This window comes from Macrobrachium rosenbergii, chromosome 29 (genome assembly GCF_040412425.1).
Source record: "Macrobrachium rosenbergii isolate ZJJX-2024 chromosome 29, ASM4041242v1, whole genome shotgun sequence".
Taxonomy (NCBI): domain Eukaryota; kingdom Metazoa; phylum Arthropoda; class Malacostraca; order Decapoda; family Palaemonidae; genus Macrobrachium; species Macrobrachium rosenbergii.
Window position 1 is genome coordinate 18,567,902 of NC_089769.1, and position 27,803 is coordinate 18,595,704.

The 27,803-nt window shown below is 38.4% G+C and overlaps 1 protein-coding gene across 1 annotated transcript; it reads left to right on the forward strand.

Moving 5' to 3' along the window:
• LOC136854644 (calcyclin-binding protein) lies at positions 1-26,128 on the forward strand. Its single transcript, XM_067131207.1, has 7 exons — positions 1-428; positions 6,599-6,700; positions 8,183-8,276; positions 12,656-12,752; positions 16,339-16,448; positions 20,190-20,365; positions 24,938-26,128. The coding sequence occupies exons 1-7, from the start codon at positions 408-410 to the stop codon at positions 25,016-25,018; spliced, it is 681 nt and encodes a 226-aa protein (XP_066987308.1). The 5' UTR covers positions 1-407; the 3' UTR covers positions 25,019-26,128.
• The last annotated feature ends 1,675 nt before the right edge of the window (positions 26,129-27,803 follow it).

Consider the following 27,803-nt stretch of genomic DNA (forward strand, 5'->3'; position numbering starts at 1 on the left):
AGGCTCGGGTGCTTGTAAACATTCACGGCGCCTCTGTATCAACGAATCGAATTGTATTTGCGTACATTGAGTTTCATGAAAAGTGTTATTTATTAATTTTGTACTCAAACAAAGAGTAAAGAAAACTTTGTGTGTTTTACGTTTGTGTTTCTTAATAATCTGTAGGCAATGATTCTTTTTCTGTAAGCCCATAATGACTGCAGTACTCTATAAGCATTCTATCGTGATCGAGAAACGTTCAGACATCAATATTCGGGCAGTGCGTCTGGTCGCCGGTTGATGTTCGCTGGCTTCACACGTCCTCATCCGTGTTTAATCGAAGAAATTGTCCTCGGACTTACGAACACACCAAATCTCTCGTAGTTTTTATTGCTGAAGTTAAAAACGCCAGGTTACCGACAGCCATAATGTCTAACAAATTAGAAGAGGTACGTCAGTTTCACCTTCACCTTCACTTCGCCCTGACTGGCGACTACTGTACCTGTTGTAGTCAAGTTTCCCTTGTAGCCTAGACTACCACATTACTCAGCACTATCCTATGCAACACTTTTGATGAATGCTAATCTGTAGAATTTGGCAAATAGCTTAATGCTCCATGTAATTACTGTTTGGCTAAAGAGAGGCCATTTTATGAAGACTCATTGTAGGATTCTTTGGTAACTTAAGTCCATTTTTTTTCCTTTGGGGGTTAGTGCCATAATTGCACGTCACGTGGTGCACTGTCGTCGGTAATTAATGTTCTTTGAAGAGTCCTTTCGGCCCCTACCTGCAACCCCTTTCATTCCATGTACCGTACGTCCGTTCATATTGTCTTTCTTCCATATTACTTTATACCCTCCCTAACGATATTTTCGTATAGCAACTGTGAGGTTGTCCTCTTGTTACACCTTTCAAACCTCTTTTACTCTCAATTATCCTTGAAGTGCTGAATGATCTCATAAGTCCTAGCACTTGGCCTTTGGCTAAGTCATACATTCCTATTCCTAATTCAATTTTTGGGTAAAACTGAAGCTAACTACTGCAGCACGGTTCCCACCAGTCGGCAACCTTAATATTTACCGCATTTTGCATATGGTTCTGTGTATGTTTTTGCTTTTTGTTTGCATTGTAGATATGGTAGAACTGTATGGTAGCTCCACGTCACCGACGGCACTATAATTTGACTTTTTCTACAGTTTTTTGGTTGCTAATTATGAATTTACCTTTCATTTGTGGCGCTCGAGTCTAATTAACCTGTAATTAACCCCTGAAGTCCATCCAACAAGTGGTTTCCATACGCGATCCTCACAAGACAGAGCATGGGTACGTCTGTTTTGAACGGTTCATAACCCGTCCGGCAAGTGCAATAACTTGTTAACGTATGGGTACCCCCCCCCCGGGCCAGTACTAAATACGGTGAAGGGACATTCCATTTGGCCAACAACAAACAGATGCACCACTAGTATCAGAACCCCTAAAAGTGTAGAAAAAACCAGTTGAAAAGGTAAAAACAGGCGCGGAGCTAATATATAGGATTACCGTAGATATTAATAGTCTTTTGTTAATATTACAAAGTGCATCCCTAAGGGGCTGGTAGTAGGCTAAACACAGTGCCCATTTTGCATGTAAACTGGTAGATACCAACTAGAGGGGCACGGTACTCGGTTGTAGTCTTCAGTGTGGTAGAACTATAGAACAGCTCCACAAGGGGTATTACTTTGGAAATTGAGTTTGTTCTGACATGGTATACAAACCATCGGTTCTTTACACTAGGAATTACCTTCAGCCATGCTGAAATGGCTGTTGAACCCTTTGATCCCCATCTCCCTAGATGTAAACATTCTCCTTTGCTTTCGGCCGTCGTGTGAGCTGTTTTCCAGTGATCTTTCTTGTTTTTGCATTGAATGTTGATAAACACCCTCCTGTTCTAGAAGTATTGTTCCACATTTTGGGACCTGCCACTTGCAACATGTGAGTTCTTGCAATTCACCTGAGAGTTTGTTCTGGCCAAGCAATGGGTGAAATTTGAGGGGAGGAGACAGTACCGAAGGAAGCCTGACAAGGCGTCACCTGAGGGTTATATGCCCCGATGACTCCCTTGGTGGCTAACCCATTGGGATTGTTTCTCCTTCCTGGCAAGCTTCCCCTTCTTGCTGCCTCTCCTTCGGGTGAAGACTCCCCCTCGTCTTCTTCGCTTGCTTCATCGGATGTGGAAGGCTGCGGACGATCAGGACATCCTCATGGGGCCTCACCTCGCTCCGGAGTGGGGTGAATTTTATCACCCAGAGCGAGCAGAGGCTTCCTCCTTTGACCCGACTTTGCCTTCAGGTTTGGCGGTAGAGACTTCTCTTGGTGGGCAGGTTGCAGATCTCACCTCTATCTGGCTTCACCTAGGTCTACCTGGCGTTCTGTTGTTGAAGGGCCTGATCTCCCATCTGTTCGGCGCTCCTGTGACGACCCATGCAGCAGCCGCGGCCACTTCCACCACGTCAGCTGTCACCATAACATCCTTCGCCAAGCTGCCAGTGACTGTCGCCTCACACCTGGGTACCCAGACATCAGCCGCGCCTGCCTCACTCCATGCCGTGTCGCTGCCGCCTGGCTTCCTGGCCCCGTTATATCTGCCTGGCCCCTCCAGTATGGTTACATCGTTGGTGCCTTACTTCACTGTCTGCTCCTGCTGTTGCTGACCTATGCTAGTTCCCCACTCCGGTCCTGGCTCCTGGTTTTCCTGACTCAGCCCGGCCTGGTTCCTGCTCCTGCTCCACCTGTGCTGACTACCCATGTCTCGACTCCTGGCTTACTGGTTCCCGCGTTGCCCTGCCTGCCCCTGTTGTTGCTGGCCCGATCACTGACGTCTCCGCTGCCTGGGTTGCTCCTGCTTCCCTCGCCCCCCTGGCTGCTCCTGCATTTTCAGCTGCTCACGCCTGAATTAGGGACCTGACCGCCATCCTGAAGAAGATGAAGAAGAAATCAAAGAAGAGGTCTCGGAAGGTATCGTCGTCTTCATCATCTTCGTCGTCCTCGTCATCTGCTACCCCTTCTTCTTCTGAGGCTCGCCAACTGAAGAAGAAGGAGGTTGGTGACCGCTCTCGGCCCACTGCCCCTGCTGGTTCTGCCAGCAAGACCAGCGGGGTTGCCCGATCCTCCTACCTGTCCCCTCAACCTCCTGGGCTTCCCCTAGGAGGTGCAAGTTGGACAGGAGGAACTTTGGTGAGTTGTCTCCCCAGAGTTCAACTATGAGGGCTTACGTTCCTGGCTCGGTTTTTGGATCGACCATATCATACTTCCACGTAGTGTAGGAAGGATCATGGGACTGCCAAGATTCTCCCTCCTGCAGGGAGAGTAGATCGGGAGGACCGCACTCTGGAAGGACTCGAGGGTCCTCTTCCCCAGGACGCTAACACCCCCAAGATACAGAGATAATTGCACTGATTCATTAGCACAATGACCTTGGGGAAGGGACCACAGCCTCGTCTGTGGATTGTCCTTCGCGCCTCGAATCCTTCTGGGGTCCGAAAAAGGAACCCAAGGTTTGGGTGGGGCTGCCATGGTTCGTCTAGGGTCAGGTCTCTCGTTGCAGCAACTTACTGCAAAGGATATTTCTCTTTCGCAGCAAGAGGCAGCAACCCTGGATGCCACCTCCATGGCAGCCTTCCAGGCAGTTTCCTGGTTGGATCTGTGGTCGTTCACGGTATCCAAAGTGGCTGCCTCCTCAGGTGCTATCGTACCCGGGGAAGACTCCGCTTTCGGGAGACTATGCCAGTCTGGAGGCAGACCCATCTCCTACCTCACCCGCCAGATGGCAAACCTATGGGCCAACCTGGTTCTTAAGTGAAGAGATGCTGTTCTTTTTCGCTTCGCCGGGTTTGTGGGACCTGAGTCGGCAGTGACCCTGCGGAACGGACCGTTGCTAGGTTTTGCCTCTCTCTCTTCCCTAGAGAGTTGGTAGATGCTGCGGTGGACAATTGTCAGGCCGATGACATTGACCACCTTGTCCACCAGGCAGTGGCTAAGACCTCTGGGTCTTCGCATTCCTCTGCGGTCCAGCCTTCGGGCCAGGCCAGCACTTCCTTGGCCCCTAAGAAACCCCAGTCTTTGAAGGGATCCTGTGGGAACACCCAGCTGCCGCCTTCTCCTGGAAAGGGTGGGCTTTCGCGCCTCTTTCAGCCTGCTTTCCAGTCTGGTAAAGGGGGCAAGGGGAAGAAGAAGGGGAAACGCTACAGGCGACCTTCCCTCCAACTGCTGCTGAAGGTGGGTGGGTGGGTGCCTGTCGAGCCATTGGGCAACTTGACAGCGAGGGATATCTACTACCCTTTGAGTCTAGGCCACCCCTCAGCATCAAACTGGTCCATCACCACACCTACATTCCAAAGGACATCACACTAATGCAAGAAGTGCAAGCCATGCTGAGCAAAGGTGCTGTAGAAGTTGTGCTGGATCAATCCCCAGGCTTTTACAGCTGAATCTTTTGCGTCGCGCAGCAATGGAGATGGCTGGGTACCTCAGACGATCCTCCGTAGCGGTATACCAGGGAAAGTGGTCCTTCTTCTGTGGTTGGTGTCATGGACAGGCTATCTCTCCGGTCGGAGCTACTGTTCAGCAGGTCGTGGACTTCCTTTCTTTCTTCGCCGAGAGGAGCTTCTCTCTGTTTCAGCTGTTAAAGGCTGTAGAGCCGCACTGAGCCTAGTCTTGCACCTGAAGGGTGTAGATATCTCCTCGTCCTTTGAGATATCCCTACTGATGAGAAGCTTCGAAAGGTCTTGCCCACCCAGGGATCTGAGGCCCCCTGCGTGGGATGTGACTCTCACTCTATGGAGCCTGACTCATGCACCGTACAAGCCTTTACGAGAGTCATCAGGCAGGGATCTGTACCTCAAAACCATCTTCTTGCTTGCCCTGGCATCAATGAAGAGAGTTGGCAAACTTCACGGACTTTAACACTCGAGGGGATGGGGATCAGTTACGCTTGATTTCACCATGGATTTTGTAGTGAAGACTCAGAATTTATCGGTCCCTGACGCTCGGTTCGAGTCCTACACGATCCCCTCCCTAGAGGACTTTGTTGGTAATGACCCAGCTGAGATGCCACTGTGTCCTGTTGGAGTGCTGCGGTGCTATTTGAGGAGGACTCGCCACCTCCAGCGTGAGTGCAGGTAGCTCTTTGTTAATGCTGGGTTGACCAAGAAAGAAGTGTCCAAGAACACGATCTCTTTCTGGCTTCGTGAGACGATAGTGTATTCTGCTGCTGGAGAAGATGACACTGTTACGCTTTGTCTGAGAGCTCACGAAGTCCGAAGCATTGGTCCATCTGGAGCATTCTAGAAGAACCTGTTGGTCCCACAGGTTTTGAAGGCGTGGGTTTGGTCCCAACAGACCACCTTCACTTCCCTCTACCTTCGAGATGTTGCCCACAAGTCCTTGGACACTTTTTCCTTGGGCCCTGTGGTGACTGCTCAACAAGTTGTGTAGCTTAACTGGCTCTTCTAACAGGACAGGTTGCGTCTCACCTAAGGTATGGTTGTGATTGGGAGAATGAGTGTGGAGTGACTGACCTCTCTTCCCTCTCCTCATCTCGACTCTCTTCCAATGGGCAGGGAGTGGATGTGCCGTTACATGCTGGATCTGGTGGTCGATGCAGGTAAGCACTCAACTAGAACTTCCGTGCTATTTCCTTTTAGGATCATAGAAGCAACCCTGCTCCTTCCTCTAGCAAGGGAAGGAAGGAGACCATTACAATAAGACAAACCCAATGCTTGTATTTGTCTTATAATGTCACTGACTTTCAAGTTCTTCCCAGCCTACTTTGCCTGAACTGACATTTCCTCATACATGCAAAGGGACCCAGAAGTCTGACAATTGATCTCCCGTTTCTTACAACCCGATCATTTTGTCAGAGGCAGTTTTCCCTTCCTTGCTCTATCGGTCAGGAAGGGAACACAAGGTGTGGCGAACTCCAGTCAGTTCATACAGACTCACTGATTCCTCCCTCCAACCAGTGAGTCTTCCTAATGTAAAGGACCAACGGTTTGTATATTGTGTTGGAACAAATCACAATTTTTGAAAGTAAATTATATTTTTCCTAACTATACAGACCTGAGGTCCTTTACGTTACATTTTGTGTCCACCTCATGCCACCCCTCAGTCTGACACCTGGGCCGAAAGGCAAATTGTAATGTTAACATCCGGGCAGGCGGTACTCCCGCCTCCTGGACGGTAGTTAACTGCCTAACCACCATGCTTGAAAGTTCAACGGCCGTTTCCAGCTTCGCTGAAAGTAGTTCCTAATGTAAAGGACCTCAGGTTTGTATAGTTGGGAAAAATACAGTTTACTTTGAAAAATTGTGATTTCAATGAAATTGATCTCTCTGCCCAAGGAAGCAGGTTCATAGTCAGTGGCGTCCTATGAAAAGAATAAGTAGCAGTAGGTCTTCATAACTGAATTATTTCTCTTTTTATATGTGGTTCTGTTCTTAGGAAGATCTCTGAGCTAGCTAATAGCCTTTTCAGCTGATCTTGTCAAGTTTTGGAAATATTGAAATATATATTATACATAAATAAAATGAGACTTTTTGTTTATGAAAAAAAAAATTATTTATGCTTCATTTTATATTTACAGCTCTTAAAGGATGTTGCTGAGTTACGAACCTTGGCTGCCACTTCCACAAGGAAACGTGTTCAGGATATCCTTGCAGATGAATTAAGAAAAATGGAACAGGAAGTAAGTTTTCTGTACTTTATTGGTTATTGTATACATGTATAATTTGGTAGTGAAATAGATAGTAATTTCTTTATCTTGATGTGAAACTTGGGCATTTCATTAGGTATTGTTTTTAGTGTTAGTGTAGAAGTACTGTATATTCTTTATGCAATTTTAAGTTTGATGGTTTCTTGGCTATATATATATATATATATATATATATATATATATATATATATATATATATATATATATATATATATATATATATATATATATATATATATATATATATATATATATATATATATATATATATCATATATATATATATCACCAAACTGCAGTAATAAGTCACCAAACTGCATGTGACAAATGCATACGTAGACAACCACATGAAAGGCGAAAATTAAAGACCAGGTACCAAGCTCTTTCGTGTATTGCGTACACTTCTTTGGGCTACAAAGTAAAATAAAGAGAGACATAAACAAGAAAACTTCACAAAACAAATATCAAAGCCATTTACAAGCAAAACATCATTACTGTTTGTAATCAGTAGTTTGAAGAAAATAAATTGTTACTACCAAACAATAAGTAAAAATACTTTAAAACTGTTTAAGAACTGAAACTGCAGTTAGAACAGGCTGTTGCTGAAAGGTGACATTGTACTTCCCTACAATTTTATGAACAAGGTTACTATCTAATTTAAAAACACCTGAACTAAGATTCATAAGTTGATTGTTAAAATGCTTAATAAAGGCAGATACAATTATATTTCTCTTAATGTGGATACAAAAAGTGATATCAGGTGAATTTTTCCAGTCTTTAAAGTGGTTAAAATCATTCATGTGTACAAATAAAGCACTTGTCAATTGACCTGTTTGAACTAACAGCTCAGAATATGAGTCCAACTTTGGACAAACTTCAGTGCTACTTAGAATGAGTACAACAGGTTAATATGCCTCTGAGATGCTGTATCAGGAATTTACTGCAACATTGAATTAAGGCTTCTTGATACTAATGATGCAGGTTCTTCTCCCAGAAAGAGAATGTTCCACCAGCCCCAGGCGTACTTAATTCCGGAAAAGACGTATTCAGATAACAATCTTGCTTTACAGAAACTCTCATGTGTCATTACTAATCGCAAGAGGATGATTCTTAGTTCAAAAATCATACGTTTAACACCATGGAGGATAAGTTAGGTGACTTCACTAGACAACAATAATTTACTTGATAGATAACTTCATAAATGGGACATGTTTAATAGGATTTCTTAGGTAGTTACAGCTTAAGAGAGGAAAGTTGAACAAGGGAAAAATGAGAGTTTCAGTCGAAGGGAAAGAAAACTGGAGCAGTTGTCAATTCTGACTTACCGCTGGGTTAGCTAATGTAGATCAGGTGCATGAGTTTCCTTGGTCTGTTGAAATAGCAAAATTCCTCAATAACATAATGTGTTATTGAAATATTTTCACATTAAATTTGAATTTTACCTAACTTTTTCAGGTTACCAAATTACAAGAAGAAGTGTTGAAGACAGAGCCAGCTAAACCAAAGGATATCACTAATAAGATCTATAATGTTAAGATTCGCAATTACTGTAAGTATTGTGTTTGTTATTTTGAAACTTGTTGCTTTTTGATTCCCTATATGAAAACATTTTCATCTTGTAAATTTTTAATATATACTGTGTACTAAAATTCGTCAGTATTTGAATAAGTCCTGTGAGTTTAGAAATTTCACTTAGTATTCCATGACTTTCATTTACTGTATAATTATGAGAATTTAATAAAGTAAGAAAAATACTTTTAGAAGGTAAATTACTATATTGTATTTTTTGTGAGATCCCTTTTGCTTATTATTATGTGACGAATAACATAACAGAGTGTTATTAACTGATGGTTTGGTGTATCAAAGTTAAGTGAAGTGCTCACATTTTAATTACAATGCTTTAGGTCTCATTTTAACATGAAAACCTAAGTAAAATGACTTTTTCTTGCCATTTAACATGAAAACCAAAGTAAAATGACTTTTTCATGCCATTTCATATCTCTTTCTCTGGTTTTATTATTAATGAAAATGGTATTAAGAATGCTGCAACATTAGGATGTAATGTTTATAGCAGGGTTTTTTTTTGTAATGCATTTTCTTAAGTTTTGGGGTGTAGTGCACTGGTATTAACACAGTAGTTGCTACTGTGCATACTATGCAGCAACCTCTTGACCTGTTGCTGTGGTACTCTGTGGCTGTAACTTTTCCTTCCCCCAACTTCTTTAACTTCTTTAACCTTTACCATGTTATAGCTTTCAGTTCTTTGTTTATAAATATATCCTTTAGGCAAGCCCTAAGAGAGTCAAGAGGTGTAACTCCTGTCATGTTAATCTGTATTATAATATATCTATTATTGATCAGGTCAGATTTTATCATCCCTTGTATACAGTTAGTTCACTGACACCTCAGCTGTTTGGGTTACGTTATATTTTAGAATGTAATATACTTGCTTTCAGTTTACACAAAAAAAAAAATAACTGTAAAATTGTGTCACACTTTGTCCATTTGCCAGTTATGTGCTTAGAAATTGTGAGATATTTCAGAAGAGGCTGTCACACCACTGCAAATCAGTGCTAATCAAACATTTAAAAAAACAGTTTGTGACATGAATTTTTTTCACTTGATTGTGTTTCATTGTGTAAGCACATGCACTTAAATCTTGTGGGTGAAAGAAGTGTAATTGCATTCTATGGAAATCATTGATTGAAGATAAAAAAAACATATCCTTTTGTAATTTTTTTTTTAGGTGTTTGCCTTGTGCTTGTGTGTGTCATTGTGCAAGCATGTAGTTTGAAATTTTAAGTTATGTGGTCAGAAGTGCAGTTGCCTTGTTTCCAAATTCAAGATTTGAATTGCTCTCTCTCTCTCTCTCTCTCTCTCTCTCTCTCTCTCTCTCTCTCTCTCTCTCTCTCTCTCTCTCTCTCTCTCTCTCTCTCTCTTTTCTGTAGAGAAAGTACAACTTTGACAGAGAAAGACAAGCAAATGTCCTTGTACATGCTTAGTTTATCTTAACATGATGCCCACACACATATACACTCACAGATACAGACAGAAATCTATGTTGACTGAGAAATATATTTTTTGGGATGAATCTTACCTACTGTAAAAGTTAGCTTATATCTCCATGCCAGTAGGCAAGTCGGCATTCAAACAAAAGACCGAAAGGCTGCCCGGATGACTGTCTAGTTCACCTGTTCTCCACCAGCTAAAGCATTCGAAACACCTGGCTTCACCTGGCTCAGTCTCTGTGCATTATGATATTCAGTCAACTTCATCCTCCTCATGATTATCTAGTGATGTGGGGGATGGTACTTGAAATTTGCAGGCTTGTATGTCAGAAGATGAATAGGCCCTTGCATCTTGAAGAATTTTAGCCCTGAAGGAAGCTTTCTACATGGTAAGGGCTTTCTTTGTTAGGAAGCATGGCCTCACTGGGAATTTTATCAGAATAATCAGCCTCAGTTACAGTACAGTCTCAGCTTAAGAGATTATGACTTGCAGCTAATGTTCATTAAATTTGTAAGTAATCCAGGACCATCACAGTTGCCAGGTAGGAGGGACTTTGTAACCAAGAGTTGACCATTTTATTCATAAACCTACTTCCAGGTTTTGATTTTCCTGCTGTCGTGGAACACGAAACAAAGAATGTTAACTAGTGTTGTTATACTTTCATACAACATACAATGGTCAACACTACACCTGGTAAAATTTACTAGATGACAGGGCAGTGGAAAGACCATTGAAGATGCCCAGTAGGTTTATCTCTGGTCAGAAACAAAGTCATAGAGGAAAGTTTACTTCTTTGAGTAAAATTAACATGATATTGGTTTGATAATTCATTCTGTGGAATGACAGTGTTTTTGGCGATTGAGGATTCAGAAAGAACAAAACTACCAACAGAGTGGCCATTACATAATTCAACAACTGCTGTGGGATTAAAGGAACGCTCAGATGTAGACTTTTCATTATAATAACTTACCAAAACACTGTAAAAGCTTTTATCTCTTTAAAATCGACACGTCCGAGATATAAATTTTCAAACTTTGTTTGGAACGCTGATACAATTGGCGGGAGACCCAACCCCACCGGATGCCGGTGGGGCTAGCGTGGCAGGAGACATACCCATAAACCCAGGTCAGTTTCATTCTCGGGCGTATTGGGAACGCATCTCGCGCATCCGTCTGCCTCAAACTGTTTGGGTTCCTTTGTCTGCTTGCACTTAGTTGTGGCGTCTCTCCTTGGTGAAGTACTCAATTGCCTGTTTATTTATCTAGCTAGCCTAGCTCTGGGAATTCGTAGCTATGTCGGATTCAAGCTTCTCGGGATCCAGAGTTTGCGCAGGGAATTTGTGCTCCGCCAAACTAGTTAAACTTAAATACGATCGCCATTCTTTGTGTACAGCATGTAGGGGTCAAGAGTGTTCCCAGGAGAACACATGCAGTGAATGTATGGAATGGAGTCAGGAGTTTTGGCAAACATACAGTTCCCATCAGATGCATGCAGATGAACAGGAACAACCAGTTGATTACTTATCCTTTAAGGGCCCTCAGGCTTCTGCAGTGGATGGGTTTCCTTAAGTTTGGCCTGATTCAAACTCATAGGCCTACCCCTTTTATTTACCCTAAGGAAGTACTGAGCAAATTTCAAGTTCAAGATTTGCATAGTGACTCCTGTAGAGCCCTAGTAGCCGCAGAACAAATGATTTTTTAACTTTCTAGTTCTCTTGGTAGATGCCTCTCTTATTCTTCTGTTGGGGAGAAATCAACTCAAACTACAAAATTCCATGTTTTTGGTGATTGAACTATTAAAGCTGGCAGTTATAAGTGTTTTTAGAGGGCGTTCCAACTTATCGCGGATTTTAGCTAACGTGGTTAGTTGTGGTCCCTAACCCCTGTGATTACTGGAGACCCACTGTACATATTTTGAATAGGAGCATACCTTTATATACCTTTATATCTTGAAAGTAATTTTTTTTAGTGTCTTGTTTTATAGGGCTTTTGGGCCCAGGCACAGGGGTCCCGTCACACCTCTTCTGTTTCATTCTGGCTGAATTTAAGCAGTTTTTCTTGCAAGGCTGCTCTTCACTGCACAGGTAAGAGAGCCTTGCTCCCTGAATAGAATCCAACTCTGGTGGGAGTAAGATCCAGAAAGGATTCCAGATCAGGTAAGAATGTTTTGGATTTCATACAAGAAACCATTAGCTTGATTGGTTGAGCAGATTTTTGTGTAGCTGCACTACCCACCATCCTCTTTTCAGTGTGGGAATTGGCTAACTTGAACAGTAGGTAAGATTCATCCCAAATAATATAAATATTCATAATAATATTTATTATTTGGATACTTACCTACTTTAAGAGTAGGTAAGTATCCAGCCTCCCCACAACTTAGTGGGCTGTCAAGGAGAATTCTGACTAAAGCTAAAATATTCGAAACACCTGTTGGAGAACAGGTGAACTAGACAGTCATCCGGGCATCTTTTGCTTGAATGCTGACTCGCCTGTCAGCGCGGAGATATAAGCTAACTTTCACAGTAGGTAAGTATAGCTAAATAATAAATTATGTTATGGAAATTCATATTATGTAACAGTATTAAGTTTAGTACTTTACTGCCTTGAAAAAATGTCGGTAAAAATACTGTACCAGAGAGAGGGGGGGTTGGCATTGGCACAGAATGTTTTGCATACATATACACATGCTTAGATCCTTAGATCAAGAAATACATGTATGTAATATTACATTACTTTATTAGGTACTATACTGTACAAAATTACATAAATGTCAATGAAGATATGTGCCAATTTTCATCTCTTATAGGATTCCATTACTAATCGGGAGATGCTAACCCTCCAACTGCTCATTAAGGCACTACCATGTAATGTGTTTATGAATTTTTTTTATGAAAGTATAATTATTTGTTTGTATTTGCAGCTTGGGATCAGTCTGACAAATTTGTGAAGCTGTATATCTCACTGAAGAATGTTCAAAGTTTACCTAAAGAGAAGATTATTTCGTCTTTTGAAGAGAAGTAAGTACTGTGTGAGAATTTTTTTTTTTTTCTGTTTATAATGCTGGGTTGTACAAATGCATGTATGGTAACATCACATCTTTCAGCACCTTTCAGTATTGACTGTCAGTACAGTAAAACTTGAGAGAGCTGTTTTTTTCAAAGATTGTAGTAGAATATCCTAGTACTTGATTAAAGGAAAATAGAAGTGAATGAGAAACAAAAACTTGTAAAGAAATTGGTTGTTTAGTAGGAGAAACTTGACGCTTTCATTCTGAGTAGGAGAAACATGAATTGTTTTCTCTCTCTCTCTCTCTCTCTCTCTCTCTCTCTCTCTCTCTCTCTCTCTCTCTCTCTCTCTCTCTCTCTCTCTCTCTTACTTATTTGTTTCGTATGATAAATGATTTACTAATTTTCAATATTAGTATTAATGTAAACAGCAAAATATCAGTTCATTAAAGAAAAGTTCAATGCATATAAGTTCTTTTAACTCATATTTTTCCCAACCTTTTCCTGAACTTTGGAGAGACGGGGGAAGGTGTACCTGTCAAATATGTCAAATACCTCGACAGCAAGGCTCTCTCTCTCTCTCTCTCTCTCTCTCTCTCTCTCTCTCTCTCTCTCTCTCTCTCTCTCTCTCTCTCTCTTACTTATATGTTTTGTATGATAAGTGATTTACTAATTTTCAATATTTATATTAATGTAAACAGCAAAATATGAATTCATTATAAAAGATGCAGTACTGCTAATTTAAGTATCTCTACACATATTTGGAAGACAAAAAACAAACATATTTTTTTGTTGTCAGTCGCATGGCGTATATGTATAGGTGTCACCAGTAGGTATTAAAGAGAAATGGATTAACATTCCTCGAGAGATTAAAGAGACAAACTCTCTCTTTCTCTCTCTCTCTCTCTCTCTCTCTCTCTCTCTCTCTCTCTCTCTCTCTCTCTCTCTCTCTCTCTCTCTCTCTCTCTCAGAGGTAGAGTTGGCACTTTTGTTTGCCCCCATTACCATGCGCTTTGCTTCGCTAATGCTGATGTGTTCATTATCAGCCACTGCAAACACTTCTTGTTCAAATCCATATCTGGGGCAAGCCCTAGAATTTGGATTGTGATCACCCTTATACAGAAAACAGTATCGGGCTGCTTCGCAATCATCAAAATTAACATGCTCTGCAGAGTATACAGAAGTTTTGAATGTGGCCATATTCAAAGCATTTGCGACTGTTTGGGATTTCTTTTATATTTTTTAACCTGTATCCTCTCATGGCCAACAATGATGTATCAGGTAGGTAATTGGAGGAGAACGTTAAAAGGATAGCTGGATCCCCTCCCATTTTTTTTACTTGAGATACACAGGGAGGACATCAATGGAGACTCTCCTCTTTAAAAACATGCAAGCCTTTTGAGTACCGTTAAAAATATATACATACGTACTTCTGACCCTTCCAGCCAAAAAGAGAGAGTGAGTTACCACTACGACTTATATTTTGCCAGCTTGGGCAAGACAGACAGAGAGAGAGAGAGATTTACAGTAAAGCTTAATACAGTAACACACACACTCTTACACTGTTTTGTGTATATTTTATGCTACGTTATTCCCGTTTACATTCTGAATTTTCTATTTTTTTTTTATATATTATTATTACTACAAACCAAAAGATAAACACGATCGGTTATGTACGTATGCACACACTCATTCCATACCATTGTTGAAGTTGGTACAGCCAGTCAGGTTCTGTGTTACCTACATATGGAATTCACATTTTAAATATTTTTACGGTGATTAGAGATGAAATATCAATAGTGATAAAATATTCTCTTGTGTACTGCTATGATATGTGATAATCATGCTTAGAGTCAACTAAACTTCTAATAAAAACACTACAGTAAATCAAAGAAAGAAAAAAAATGGTAACGTATGTACGTATGCATGCACTCATTCGATGGGGTCGTGAACTTCCTGGAGTTCTATTTTCATATTTATTATTTATGATACAGTAATTCATATTTCATTAAAGGATATGTACAGTACTGAGAGAGAGAGAATTGGAAAACAGCTGTGTTGTCATTTTGAAGGATTTTACTCTAATGTACATTAGTTTACTTTTGTATATCCATTTTACATATACAGTATATACAAAAATAAAAATAATTCCATTAATGCATTCATTTCTTTCAGCAAGTAAAAAATTATTTTCCGAATTCTTTCAGTAGTAGGCTCAGTAAGCTGATTTTGAGAACATAAATATTACAGATGGCAGAACAGTTTGTTTTTTTATACATATGACGATGATAGAGTACAGTAAACCCCCGTATTCGCGTTCTCATGGTTCGCGGACTCACGCATTCGCGGGTTTCTCTGTGGAACTATTAGCCATTTTTTGCGGAAAATTCGCCCATTCCCGGTATTTTTCACAGCAATATTCACTAATTACTATTTTCATATAATTTTCATGAATAAATGCACTTTTTGTGATAAAACTATTAAAATACTCAGGTATAAGCATTTTAACAGGGTTTTTCTTGGTTTAAGCTATCAAAATGGGCAGTTCTAAGTGTTTTTAGAGGGGCTTTAAGCATTCGCAGATTTGACCTATTCGCTGGGGTGTGTGGGACCAATCCCCCGCGAATATCGGGGGTTCACTGTATCAGTATAATAATACAGTACAAATTGAATCTGTAAGTAAAATAACAATTTCAGTACAATTACCTTTATCTTAAAAACAGCTGTAATAGCCTATTTGGCTTTTGCAAATGGATACAGTGAGTGTAACACCTACTGTAGGCTAGCCTAGGTCTATAGTTCACACATAGCTTACACATTTTTATCATGTGTATGGTAATACAACATGGCAACAACTGATAAGGAGGTTGCTGTATAAAAATCCATTAATAGTCATAAAACCGTGGCAGGCTATGGTAAACACAGTTAACTCCCTGCTTACTGAACTGTGTCATATATTAGAGAGAGAAAAAGAAGGGGTTTCATTTTTTCATAGTGTATTTATGCAGTATATTTTGTTACACATATAGGGGAAAAGGGTAGATAATTCCCTTACGTATAAAGTTTTTTGTTTACATAGTGTTGACAGGTATTTAGTATTGACAAGGTTAGGTGAGGAAGGGTATGGACTTTCCCTTGAACATCCATAGATTTTTTTTACTTGCCATGATTTCACCATTATTGGATGGACTTTTGGCTGTATTAATTCTGATAATTGACGGTTTACTGTAATGAGAATAACATCTAGAGATTAGATTTTGCAAAATTGAGTTTTTAAATGTATTTTATGCTTTAATGGTATTCTTTGGAAAAAACTGCAATTATAGGTTAAAAGATAAGAAATTTAGAAAGTAATATATTTTATACAGGTTCATAACTTTCATAGTTGTTGGATTAAGGCATTTCTCACTCCAAAATGAACACAAATTTATTTTGCACTTGATTGGTCTAACTTGTTTGACATTGTTATTTCATTGTGAATAGTTCTGAATTGCCTAATTATTACATTTTTGAAGGACTTCCCCTCGCTGACTTTATAATGTTGTGAAACAAATGTGTTACAGGTGGAAGGAATTAATAGTTTTCATTTATTTTACAGGAGTTTTAATTTAATGGTGCAGGAGTTGGATGGAAAAAATCATCACCTCACTATCGCTAATCTTGCTTCCAAAATAAAGATAGATGCCAGCTACCATAAAGTTAAGACAGGTGTGTAATGATGTCAGTTTTTGTTATTTGTGTAGTTTTGGGTCTGGAAAATTGCCAAGGATAGAAAATTAACAAATGCAAGTAAATGTAAGCGGAAATGTTGATTAGAAAATAAGCTTATGGGTCCTGACTTTCAGTGTTTCTTCAGTCACCATGTTCAAAATGTGTTATTCATGAATATTTCCCCTTATTTGTTTGTTATTTATTGAAACTAATTTGTGTGCAAAATATGCAGTATAGAGTATGTATGTTCACCATCATGTAATGCGTAGCTTGAATGCGAATAGTGTTTCTATTTAATATAGCTGTATATAGCTGCAATTCTCATTTCCACTGTTGATGACCTGTTTTCTTGCTGTCATGAGAGGTGCTCAGGATTACAAATATACTTTGGGTAAGGTTTTTGATGCCTGAAATGCATTACAAGAGCAAATGGTCATGAGGGAGGAGCTGAGAACCCTGCTGTTGTAGGTAGGCATTTCTGTTACACGCTGGACCGTGAAGCCAAAGTTGAGAGACCATTAACCCTTAAACGCCGAGCCTCTATTTACAAAAGTGTCTGTCGTATGCCAGCGGGGTTTGGGAGTTAGCACCGAAGCGGAAAGAAAGTTTTTTTCAAAAAATCGCAGCAAGCTTAGATTTTAAGGTTAAGAGTTCATTTTTGGCTCCTTTTTTTTCATTGCCTGAAGTTTAGTATGCAACCATCGGAAATGAAAAAAAATATCATTATCATATATAAATATTGGAATATATGACAGTGCGAAAAAAATTTCATATATAATTGTATACAAATCGCGCTGTGAGCAAAATGGTTAAAGCTAATGAGCTATTTTTTTTTTCTTTGTATTGTACACTAAATTGCGATGATTTTGGTATATAACAAATTGTAAAACGATCAAAGCAACACAGAGAAAATATTATCACAAAATGATGCATGAATTCGCAACGAGCGGACGTAAAAAAAGGTTTTTTCAAAAATTCACCATAAATCGAAATATTGTGCTAGAGACTTCCTGTTTGTTGCAAAATGAAGGTAAATGATTGAATATTACTAGAACGTAAGATTTTTAGCTTACAATTGCATTTTTCAACCATTTTGGTCGAGTCAAAGTTGACCGAAGGGCGAATTTTTTCTATTTATCGTGATTTATATGAAAATCTTTCAAAACTGATAAAAGCTACAACCATGAGTTATTTGTTGTTGTATTCTACATGAAATTGCACACATTTTCACATATAAAACTTTATGTAACGACTAATATAAAACGGTGCAAAAATTACGACAAAGTGACTAAAGAAATTCTGAGATTTTCAGCAGAGTTAGTGCGCGCGGAGGCAAGGAAAAAGTTTTTTTAAAAAATTCACCGTAAATCGAAATATTATGCTAGAGACTTCTCGTTTGTTGCAAAATGAAGGTAATTGATTGAATATTACTAGAATGTAAGAGTTTTAGCTTACAATTGCATTTTTCGACCATTTTGGTCGAGTCAAAGTTGACCGAAGGTTGAAAATTTTGGCACTTACCGTGATTTATATGAAAATATTTCAAAATTGATAAAAGCAACAGCCATGAATTATTTTTTGTTGTATTCTACATGAAATTGTGCACATTTTCATATATAAAACTTTATGTAACGGCTAATATAAAACAGTGCAAAAATTACGACAAAGTGACTAAAGAATTTCGGTGATTGTGTGTTTGTGTGTTCGTCGTCCATTGGAGTGGCGAGACGTTTGGCGTCTTCACAAACAGAAACATACACACAGTTTGATACAGAAGATTCGTTGGAACATTATGAGTACATGATTAGAATGCTTGCATGGCAATGCAAGTAGTGGTGATTGTACATACATCAAGACAACAATGGTTAGGGAGAAACAGACGGAAATATTGCATGGTTAAAATGGCGTTCCTTTAGAGAGAGAAAACGAGACGCTCTTGTTGTCTTGTCCACTCCGATGGACGACGAACACACACGTGTTTGGAAGAGACGACGTCAGGCTCTTACAATATTTTCAGCAGAGTTAGTGCGGACTTAAGGAAAAAAAAAATTTTCAAAAATTCACCATAAATGGAAATATTGTGCTAGAGACTTCTCGTTTGTTGCAAAATGAAGGTAAATGATTGAATATTACTAAAATGTAAGAGTTTTAGCTTGCAATTGCATTTTTCAACCATTTTGGTCGAGTCAAAGTTGACCGAAGGTTGAAATTTTGGCACTTATCGTGATTTATATGAAAATATATCAAAGTTGATAAAAGCTACAACCATGAATTATTATTTGTTTTCTACATGAAATTGTGCACATTTTCATAGATAAAACTTTATGTAAAGGCTAATAGAAATCGGTGCAAAAATTGTGACTAAAGAATTTCTGAGATTTTCAGCAGAGTTAGCTGATGCTTTATTTTGAGATAAAAAAGAAATTCGTGCATGCGCAGCTGGGTCACGCTTGTAAACAAAACAACAGCGTGATCCGTGAACTCCCAGCATCCCTCAAGGCACGTGATTTAAAATTTTTTGCAAACGAGGCCTATAAGTATTTTTCCGCGAATATTTAAAATAACTTTTTGTAGTCGATGTATTTTACGTGCACTTGGCATCTGACAGACAACTTTTGTCGACGTAAAATACGTCCAGTTGGCGTTAAAGGGTTAATATAGTGGGTGGTTGCAGCTTGGATGAAATGGAGATACTTTGACCACTGGTAAATAAAATGTCCTGTTTTTAGAAGGAGTGGATCAGCAGTGGGTACATAAGACCTGTGGTACTTTGGGCTGCAGAAACATGGGCACAGACAAAGAAATTTGAAGAGATTGTGAAAAGATGCAACCAAAGAATGTTAAGAAGATCCTATAGGGAGGATTGGTGTGGAGACTGGGTGGCAAAAGGCAGGGAAAAAAGCTCAAAGATTGAGGTGGCATAGACTTGGGATGAGGAACAGATGGTTAGAAAAGTAGTATGTATGAATGTGACAAGGTGAAGACAAGGAGGAGGGCCCAAGCACTCTTGGAGAAATGGGATAGATGGAGACCAAGATCTTATGGATATTTCAGCAGAAAGAAAACAGGGGAGAGCTCTCATTTCGTTTAATGATTTGTATGACGGTAATGAGGCTTGTTTTGACTGGTTATTGTAGGGACTAGAGCAGCAGAATTTGGCATTGTATATTCATTGGAGATGAGTGCTCTGAAGAGGCACAAGAAAGTTTGTGATATTAAAATTGATGAATGTTAAGCAGCTAAGATAGGTCTGAGTGAGTTGAATATGAATTTTAGGTAAACTTTACAATATGTCATATGAAGAACTACAAGAAAAGATTACACTTCAAAAATGCTGACTAATTGGGAGTACCCCTGGCCATATCTTGAGGTTTTATTGTCTTTATCTCCTAATAAAGTAACGAATATTGATAAAATTATGATAAATGTATATATGTATATTCTTTCAAAACTCATAACAAGATTTTGTAAGAGAAAGAGTGGCATTGATAACAAGATTTTGTAAGAGAGAGTGGCACTGAAGGGCATTGACCAAATGTTCTTGTCATTATCGGTTAGGCAGTCAGTATTCTTCCTATTGCTTGGTTTTTGAGTAAGTACAGTCATCCATCATGCACTTGTTCCTGCTAACACTGTTGCTCTATGTTAGATGTGCATAATTGGGCTCTCTTTCACCTTTGTTTCCAAAATTTTGTGAATATTGTATATAAATAAACTCTACTATTTATTTTGTTTCAGACATGGTGGTTGTATTCCTTGCAAAAGCTGAAGCAAAGAAATGGGGAGCAGTAACAGCTGAAGAAGTTCAGATACTTGAAGCTCGTAAGCCAAAGGGAAATTCAGATGACCCTAGTGCTGGCATGATGGATTTAATGAAGCAGATGTATTTAGATGGTGATGATAAAATGAAGCAGGTATGTAAATGGTTGTATGTATATACAGTATAATCTCAAAAATCATATACATAGCGTATTAATTTACATGACTTTATTCTGTATCAGTAATGATACATGTATGTTTGGATTGTGGTGAAAAAAGAAATAGGTATGTAAGTGGTTGTACATATATATCCAAAAACCCATACACATAAGTCTGTTAATTTGTACAGGAATGCATCCTGTATCAATAAGTCAAACAGTCAGTTCTTACATAGCAGCAGGGGATGCTTTAGGGATATTTGTCTTGTGTCAGGGTTGTACCTACTAGCAAAACCAAGAGGTTTCTCATACTTGAGGGTATTTTGCCTCAGTGGCATAGCTGTCATTTTGTAGGAGCCCCTTCTTTATACCTTTCTCCACTAATTCCTGCCATTCATTGATTTTCCAATAAAATATTCATCTGCTTAATAGTACACCCATCCCATACCCCTTGTGAACATATTTTATATGAACAAATCATACTAAAGGTGCAGAATAAAACTTTTATATGTTTATGGACCAGATCTAACCTCTACTTTACTATGAACCTACAGGTGAAAGGTTACTTTAAAATATTGTAGTTGAATAAGAAAAATGGGTAACATTACTAGGCCTGCTCTAAGAATTTGTTCCTGAATGAGAGCTGTAAGCTGGAGGAAGAGAAAATTATAATTGTTTGCATTTTGGGTGAATCTTACTTGCTGTTAAAGATAGCTTACATCTTCATGCTGGTCAGGTGCAGTTGGCATTTAAAGAAGAATGCTTGGCTGATCCAGATGGACTGTCAAGTTAACCTGTTCTCCACTAGGTGGGTCTCAATGTTTTAATTCTTGTTAGAATTCTTCTTGCCGTTGTAGGGATTAGAGCTGCTATGGATTTAGGATTTTGGCTGTTGTGCTGTTTCACAGTGTCGTGATCTGCTTTGGTGAGTGAGATAGGAATGTCGTCAACTGGAAGCAGTAAGCAAAAGAATATCAGGTTCTGCTGCTCTGACTTTTTTTAAAGCAGGATGTAATTGGTAGAAATGGATAGGGATTCTAATTGTGTTAGTTTTTGGAGTCAGGAGGGTGAACTTAACCTCTAGTGTTAGCAGTGTAAGGAATGATCTGTTGTGGTGATGAAGAAATTCCTTACTTACTGGAAGAAAAGGGAAATGAATAAGTCGACATACCAGTGATCACCTTCAACAGCATTAAAGTCTAATGGTAGCATTGGAAATTTTAGAGTTATAATTTAATAATGTAGGTGGTAACCATAGCTGCAAGGTATGTTTTCTGCTGTTAATCCTTAATGGACGGATCCCCTCAATAAAGGATCTAAAACAGGTTTTGGGTGGTGGACGGATCCCCTCTGATGAGGATTAATACTATGCGCCATACAATTTATCTGTATCGAGCGGGAAAGTTTTCAATACTTCAATGGCCCATAAATGAATTTTGGCAGCTAAAGAATTCAGCTTGGCTCAGTTGTGGGCGTTGTGGGAACTTCAGTACTGTATTGCTCTTGACTTGGAAGGGGAATGTCTTTGCTCCTCTCTGCCATGACGTCTTTTTATTTATTTGCTCATAAATATACCCAGCGATTACTGTTAGTTTTAGTTCATATCTTTTATGACTTGGTGTCAGTTATAGTTGTAATTTTGCAAAGAAATTTTAGAAAAAACATGTATAAATCCAAAAAAAGTTACTGCATTTTCCGATCTCAGTAAGTTTACGTTAATATTTTACAACAAATATGTTTGGAATTTGTTACTGAATTTAGTTCTTATCTGTTATATTATTGTGTGAGTTATAGTTACAATTTAAAAAAGAATAATAAATTATTAGAAAAAACATGTATAACTTAGCAAAATTTACGAGTATTTTGTAAAAGAGGCCCCTCACAGGGTTGTGAATAGTCAATTTCAAGTTCCTGTGGAAGATAGGGAAAATTTTCTTAGATTTTTTTCTTACATCATATGCATTTGCATATCTTCCTCTTACCATTGATGTGTTTTTTCTTAAATTGGGCAACCTTAAAGTTTGCCCAGTCTGGCGGTTTGCATTATATATAATTAACCCATCCCGTAAGGCTTAAAGTTAATATTATCCTATCTGTTGTTGAACCTGTTCCTTCTGTTTCAGCTGCACGGTTTCAATTTGTTTGTTCTTTTCCTACTCCATTTCCTTCCCACTCATTTCCTCTTGCTCCTTGTAATCATCTTCCCTTTGTCTCTTGTCTGTCAGTGTTAGTGGCCCTTCCTCATATGCCATCATGAATATTTCCTTTGTAGTGCCTGTTGCTTGCCCAGAGGGCAACTCCTTAGAAACAAAGCTAAATACTGTACTGGAAGTATTTTTTTAAATGTGAACTATTGTCATGAGGTGGTATGACGTTTTTAAGGCTGCAGCTAGTGCGTTAGTTGCGTCGGGCTTTTCTGATTTGTTACTCCCCCTTACCTCCCAGCTGTCTACCTGTACCTGTCATTGATACCATTAAAGGCTATAGGGCAGTGTGGAGCTCTGTTTTTAGACAGAGGCATAAATCTCTATTCCAACAAAGATCTGTCTGATCTCATCAAGTCGTTCAAGACGTCCAAACAAAAAGAAGAAAGGCTAGTAGCCTGAAATCTAGACGTGTCACAACCACGTTTTGAACCTCTGCAATCTATCTCTTTGAGGGACCTCACTAGGAAGACTCTGTTCCTAGTAGTGTTAGCTACTGCCAAGCAGGTAACGAAGATTGGATTCTCTCAGGGTAACACGATTTGCTCATTTACCCTAGGATTCTTAGCTCAAAATAAGCCCTTCCAGGCCCTGGCCTCACTCATTTATTATTAAAAGTTTGGTAGATATTGTAGGTCTGTGGGGCTTTGAGCAACCTTTGGTGCTCAGTAAAGAATCCCTCTCACCACATTTTTTATGAGAGATCTTATTCTAGAAGCTCACTCACAGATTGAGGAGGATGTGTTACCTTCATTGAAGGTAAAAGCACATGAAGTGAGGGCTTAGCCACATCCTGGCTTTCAGACATAATTTGTCTATTACCTTTTATTATCCAAACAGTGTTTTGGAAATGCAAGTAGGTGTTTGCATCTCATTTTTTGCCTGAAATTGAAACTGTTTATGAAAATTGCAGTACCTTGGATCCTATTTCGGTTGCTGGTGTGGTGTTGGGAGAAGTGTAGGAAGTCTTCCTTCATCCTTCCTATTTTTTCACCATGATTAACGGTGGCGAGTTGTAGGGGAGCTTAGGGGTACTGTGTGTTTGGAGTGCTCACCAGTTTTATCTGTTAGTGGTCAGGTAATGGTGCTTTTTAACTTTGGCAATAGACGACTCTGTTTTTTATTCTCTGGTTTTGTTTTATGGTACTGTGCCCAGGGCAGGGGCAACTTTATTAAGTCTTCGTGTGCAATTGGGTACTTCTTCGCGGCAAAGAATCCCACTAATGTGGTAGGCAACTCCTGGCTATACCGCCATGCCACTTATGTTGAGATGAGTGCCATCCAGAGGCAGTACTTTCCTATAGCAGCTCTCTCAGCAGGTAAGGAACCAGCAAGCATTTTTACCAATGCTAGCAATACTTCTATTTCTTTTACATTACAATTTTTGATGTATTAGAGTAGATAATCCATGCATCCCACTCCTTCAAAGTGGGATTCAGTTGTGTAATGATTTGGTAAGTAGCATATATAAAATACAGTTTTATATTATACTCACCAAGTAATTACATAATCAAAGCTCTCCCTCCTCCCCTCTTATGGTTAGAAGGCATAAACATATTGAGCTCGTTTGCTGAGCTGGTTCCTCTCTTAACCCTGAAAGTGGGCGGGGTTACTTGCCCAGCCAAAACAAAAGTAGTGCTACCGCTAATTTCAAGATCACAGCCGGTTAATAGAAACTAACTGGTGTATAATTACTTGGTAACTATATATAAAACTTTATTTTATCATAAAAATGTCATTTTCATCTTTAACAATTCCTGCCTCCTGTCTTTTTTTTCTCGCTTCTGCAATTCTGTAGATTATCTTTTCTCCCTTTGGTGTTCTCATCATCTCATACCACTCTCTCATGGCTTCTCCCTTTGCAGTCGCTACCTTTCTCTTTGTTTCCTTCTTTGTCCATCTATACTCCTCTGTTTTTTTATAGTTATCTTCTTGTTTTTTGATAGTTATCTTCTTGTTTCCTTCTTTGTCTGTCTATACTCCTCTCTTGTTTGATAGTTATCTTCTTCCCACCCTCCTTTGGCTATACTCTCTTCTTTCACAGCTGTTTAAACCTCTTCTCCATCTAAAAGGTGTCATTACTTGTTAGTGTGATTAGTTAATTAGAATTGAAACATGAGTTCACCAGCTTAATTGGGAATGCCTTTTAAGATTTATATATATTGCCAGTTGCTATAAGAAATTAGAGAATATTTGTAATGCAGTGTGTTTCCTTTTTGTTTCATCGTATTTGTTAAGCTCCATTTTCTGGTCTTCAGCAGCATTTCCAGTCCCTTTAACCATTCTTGACTTTAATCATCTTTCCATAGATGTTAGTGTTCTGTCATTTTAGGCATGATTGAGTTCTCATCTCTTTTGTCCACAGATGATGAACAAGACTTGGTATGAGAGTCAGCAAAAGACACTTCGAGGTGATCCTGGGATGCCAGGCTTGGATGATGTATAATACCAAAAGTTATTGCTCACATTGAGAGATGTTTTTATATGATTTACGTGGTTAAAAGTAGGACATCACTGTAATGTGATTTTCTACCTCTCCTGTAATGGATACTTCATTCTCGGTGTGAATGACTCATATTGCTGCTTTAGACAGTATTTCCTTTTGACAAGTTATAATGTTGAGATTTCCTATAAAGCTTCTGTCCCATCGAGAGTTAGGAAGTTAACTTTGTGGTCTGGTTAAACTATTTATTATTGATATAATTAATAACCATATAAAGTTATTCCAGATTTTAGGATGGATAATAACCTTACAAAAATAATTACATATTTTAGATTATTGTTTACTGTAATTTGCAAATTATTGATGGAATTATTAGAATAATCCTCAGTGCTGTTTGTAACTTCTTGAGCACAAATTATGGGAGTAGGAAAGTTTCCAAGGTGAAGGAGATTTTCATTCAGGGATTTGACTGCAATTCTTATACAGTATTTGTAAAGGTCTGTTTATTTATTATTCAGTCTTTCCTTTCTGGAGCAGTAATACATTTGAAATTCAAATTTCACATGTTTTTCATAAAGTTAGTGCTTTAGGTTCTTTAGCATAGATGCAAGAAAGGTTAGATTTTCAGTATTGTCAGACATGTGATGGTTGTTAAATGGAAATTTGTTACTTCTGCATAATTGTGATTATGAAGCTCCTGTACTTGTGCAGTTCAACCTTCTGTTTTCAAGATTATCATTTTATGGTTGATTCATTATTATTTAAACTGAATTTAGTTTTATACTTATATTTGTTAGACTAAAATTACATATGCATGGAGCTCTTAAATGTAAGTTTTGAGATTTTTTAATGCATCTTATATCCATTACTGAAGAGAAATGTTGTTTAGTATTTGGTCTTGAATAAAACTTGTTAAACATAATTCTGCAGAAATAATAATGTATATTAGGGCACTAGTTAGGTAAAGGCCCTTTTGTATAATGGAACCTTTATTTAAAGGTGATACTGAAATTATCCTCATTGTGCTTGTTGCATTGTGTTAAATTGATGAATTTCGTGTTGCCTGATGGAAAGAATGTGTAGTAGTAACAAAAAATACATTTTATGAGTACATTTCTGTTTTTAATAAAACATTTGCTTATCTGTTGTGATATTCCTGGGAGTGGTACAAAACTTGATCTGTGGTAATATACTCAGTATTGGCTTGTGTTATGATGTAAATTCATCATTCACAATAATGCTGGCTTTGGTATCATTTTAAAGCTGATTATTATACTCTTTGTGTTAGGTGTAAAAATGGTTAACAACAAAATATAATGTGTTGAGCTTAGCTAAGAACAATAATTAACTTACTTTTCATGTTTTTTTATAAAAAGGTGATGGGGTTTTATAAACTCGTTTTGCCTGGTGAAAAGGTATGAACAGTTTCCAAAAAACTCCATGCAATGCATGCATTAGTGGTGGCTTTGCTCATGTTAAAATATATTTTAAATTGTGGTCCAAAGTCCAGGTGTACATGCATTGCTTTTGGCTTGTACATTTGTGTTATATTTTTATTAATGTGCACTCGATGATAATTTCTGTGTGCATCATTAGAATATTTACCTTTTCTTATTCATTTTTCTTGTAGTTCTCTTGTCTGTATATACAGGAAACCCCCGTATTCCCGGGGGATGTGTACCCCCACCCAGAATAGCTGAAATCTGAGAATACTTAGACCCCTTTTAAAAACACTTTGAACTGCCTATTTTAATAGTTCAAACACAAAAAAAATAATAATAATAAAAATGCTTATACAGGTGTTATCCTACTGATGATGGGGTTAGGTTCCATAAAACCCGTCATATGTTGGGAAAAACGTATCTTGAATATAGCCTAGCCTACACTAGGGTATTCAGTACCATGTATACATATAAGTAGCCTAGCCTACACTATAAAGTGTACTCTATACATATACAGTATAGTCATTATCAGTATCAGCTAATTCTGGAGGTTCATGCAGTGACTCATGATAATACAACAGAAAGAGAAATTGAATAACAAACAAGAATTAACTTGGCCTACAATATGGTATATCGTATACATATGTGGTAGCCTAGCCTACATTATACTGTACTCCATGTTCACATATTAAGATCGTATTATACAAACATCAACATAACGAATATGCATCTTTTCCATGGATCTTTTGAAATGTGGTTTACTTCACTGCATCCAATAATATTTATATATTCTTATACTACTTTTGTATTATAAATTGCGATCAATGTTTTGGTTTGGAAATCGATTGTGGGGTAAGTTTATTTTGCTGTATTTAACTCCGTTCAGAGCGCTCTTCTTGCTTCTGTATAACGTAAATGAAGCTCTAGATACGCTGTTTATAATGGGGCAAGGTTATTTTTCGTTATACGAAGTGTTTTTAAGTTGAAATATAACTTAAATACATCTCCTCTTGAAATTAATTTAGCTATTTTTTTCGTTAATTGATGACATTGGTCATTTGGGGGCCAGATTTTTTTTTTAATCAAGGTTGTTTGCTATTTTCACTTGATTTCATCATAACATGAGCTTTACTTATTTATTGTTTATCGGCGTAAAACCAGCAGTAATGTGTTCTTTCATGCCCAGTAGTTTTGATTAAAATGCTTTCTCCCCAATTTTATTTACGGTCAAGTTTTATCCATGTTGCCGATGCACGATAATTTATAGTCGTTAGCAGCTTGAACATTGTTTTTTCAGCTTCAGCTACAACTTGCAGCTTAAATTTAGCAGTATATTTCCTTGCTGA

Bases quoted from the DNA above. Each gene is read 5' to 3' on its own strand.
- LOC136854644 (XM_067131207.1), top strand. From the start codon at position 408: ATGTCTAACAAATTAGAAGAG. The intron at 8,277-12,655 runs GTAAGTATTGTG...TTGTATTTGCAG, and splicing joins TGTTAAGATTCGCAATTACT to CTTGGGATCAGTCTGACAAA. The intron at 16,449-20,189 runs GTGTGTAATGAT...ATTTTGTTTCAG, and splicing joins CTACCATAAAGTTAAGACAG to ACATGGTGGTTGTATTCCTT.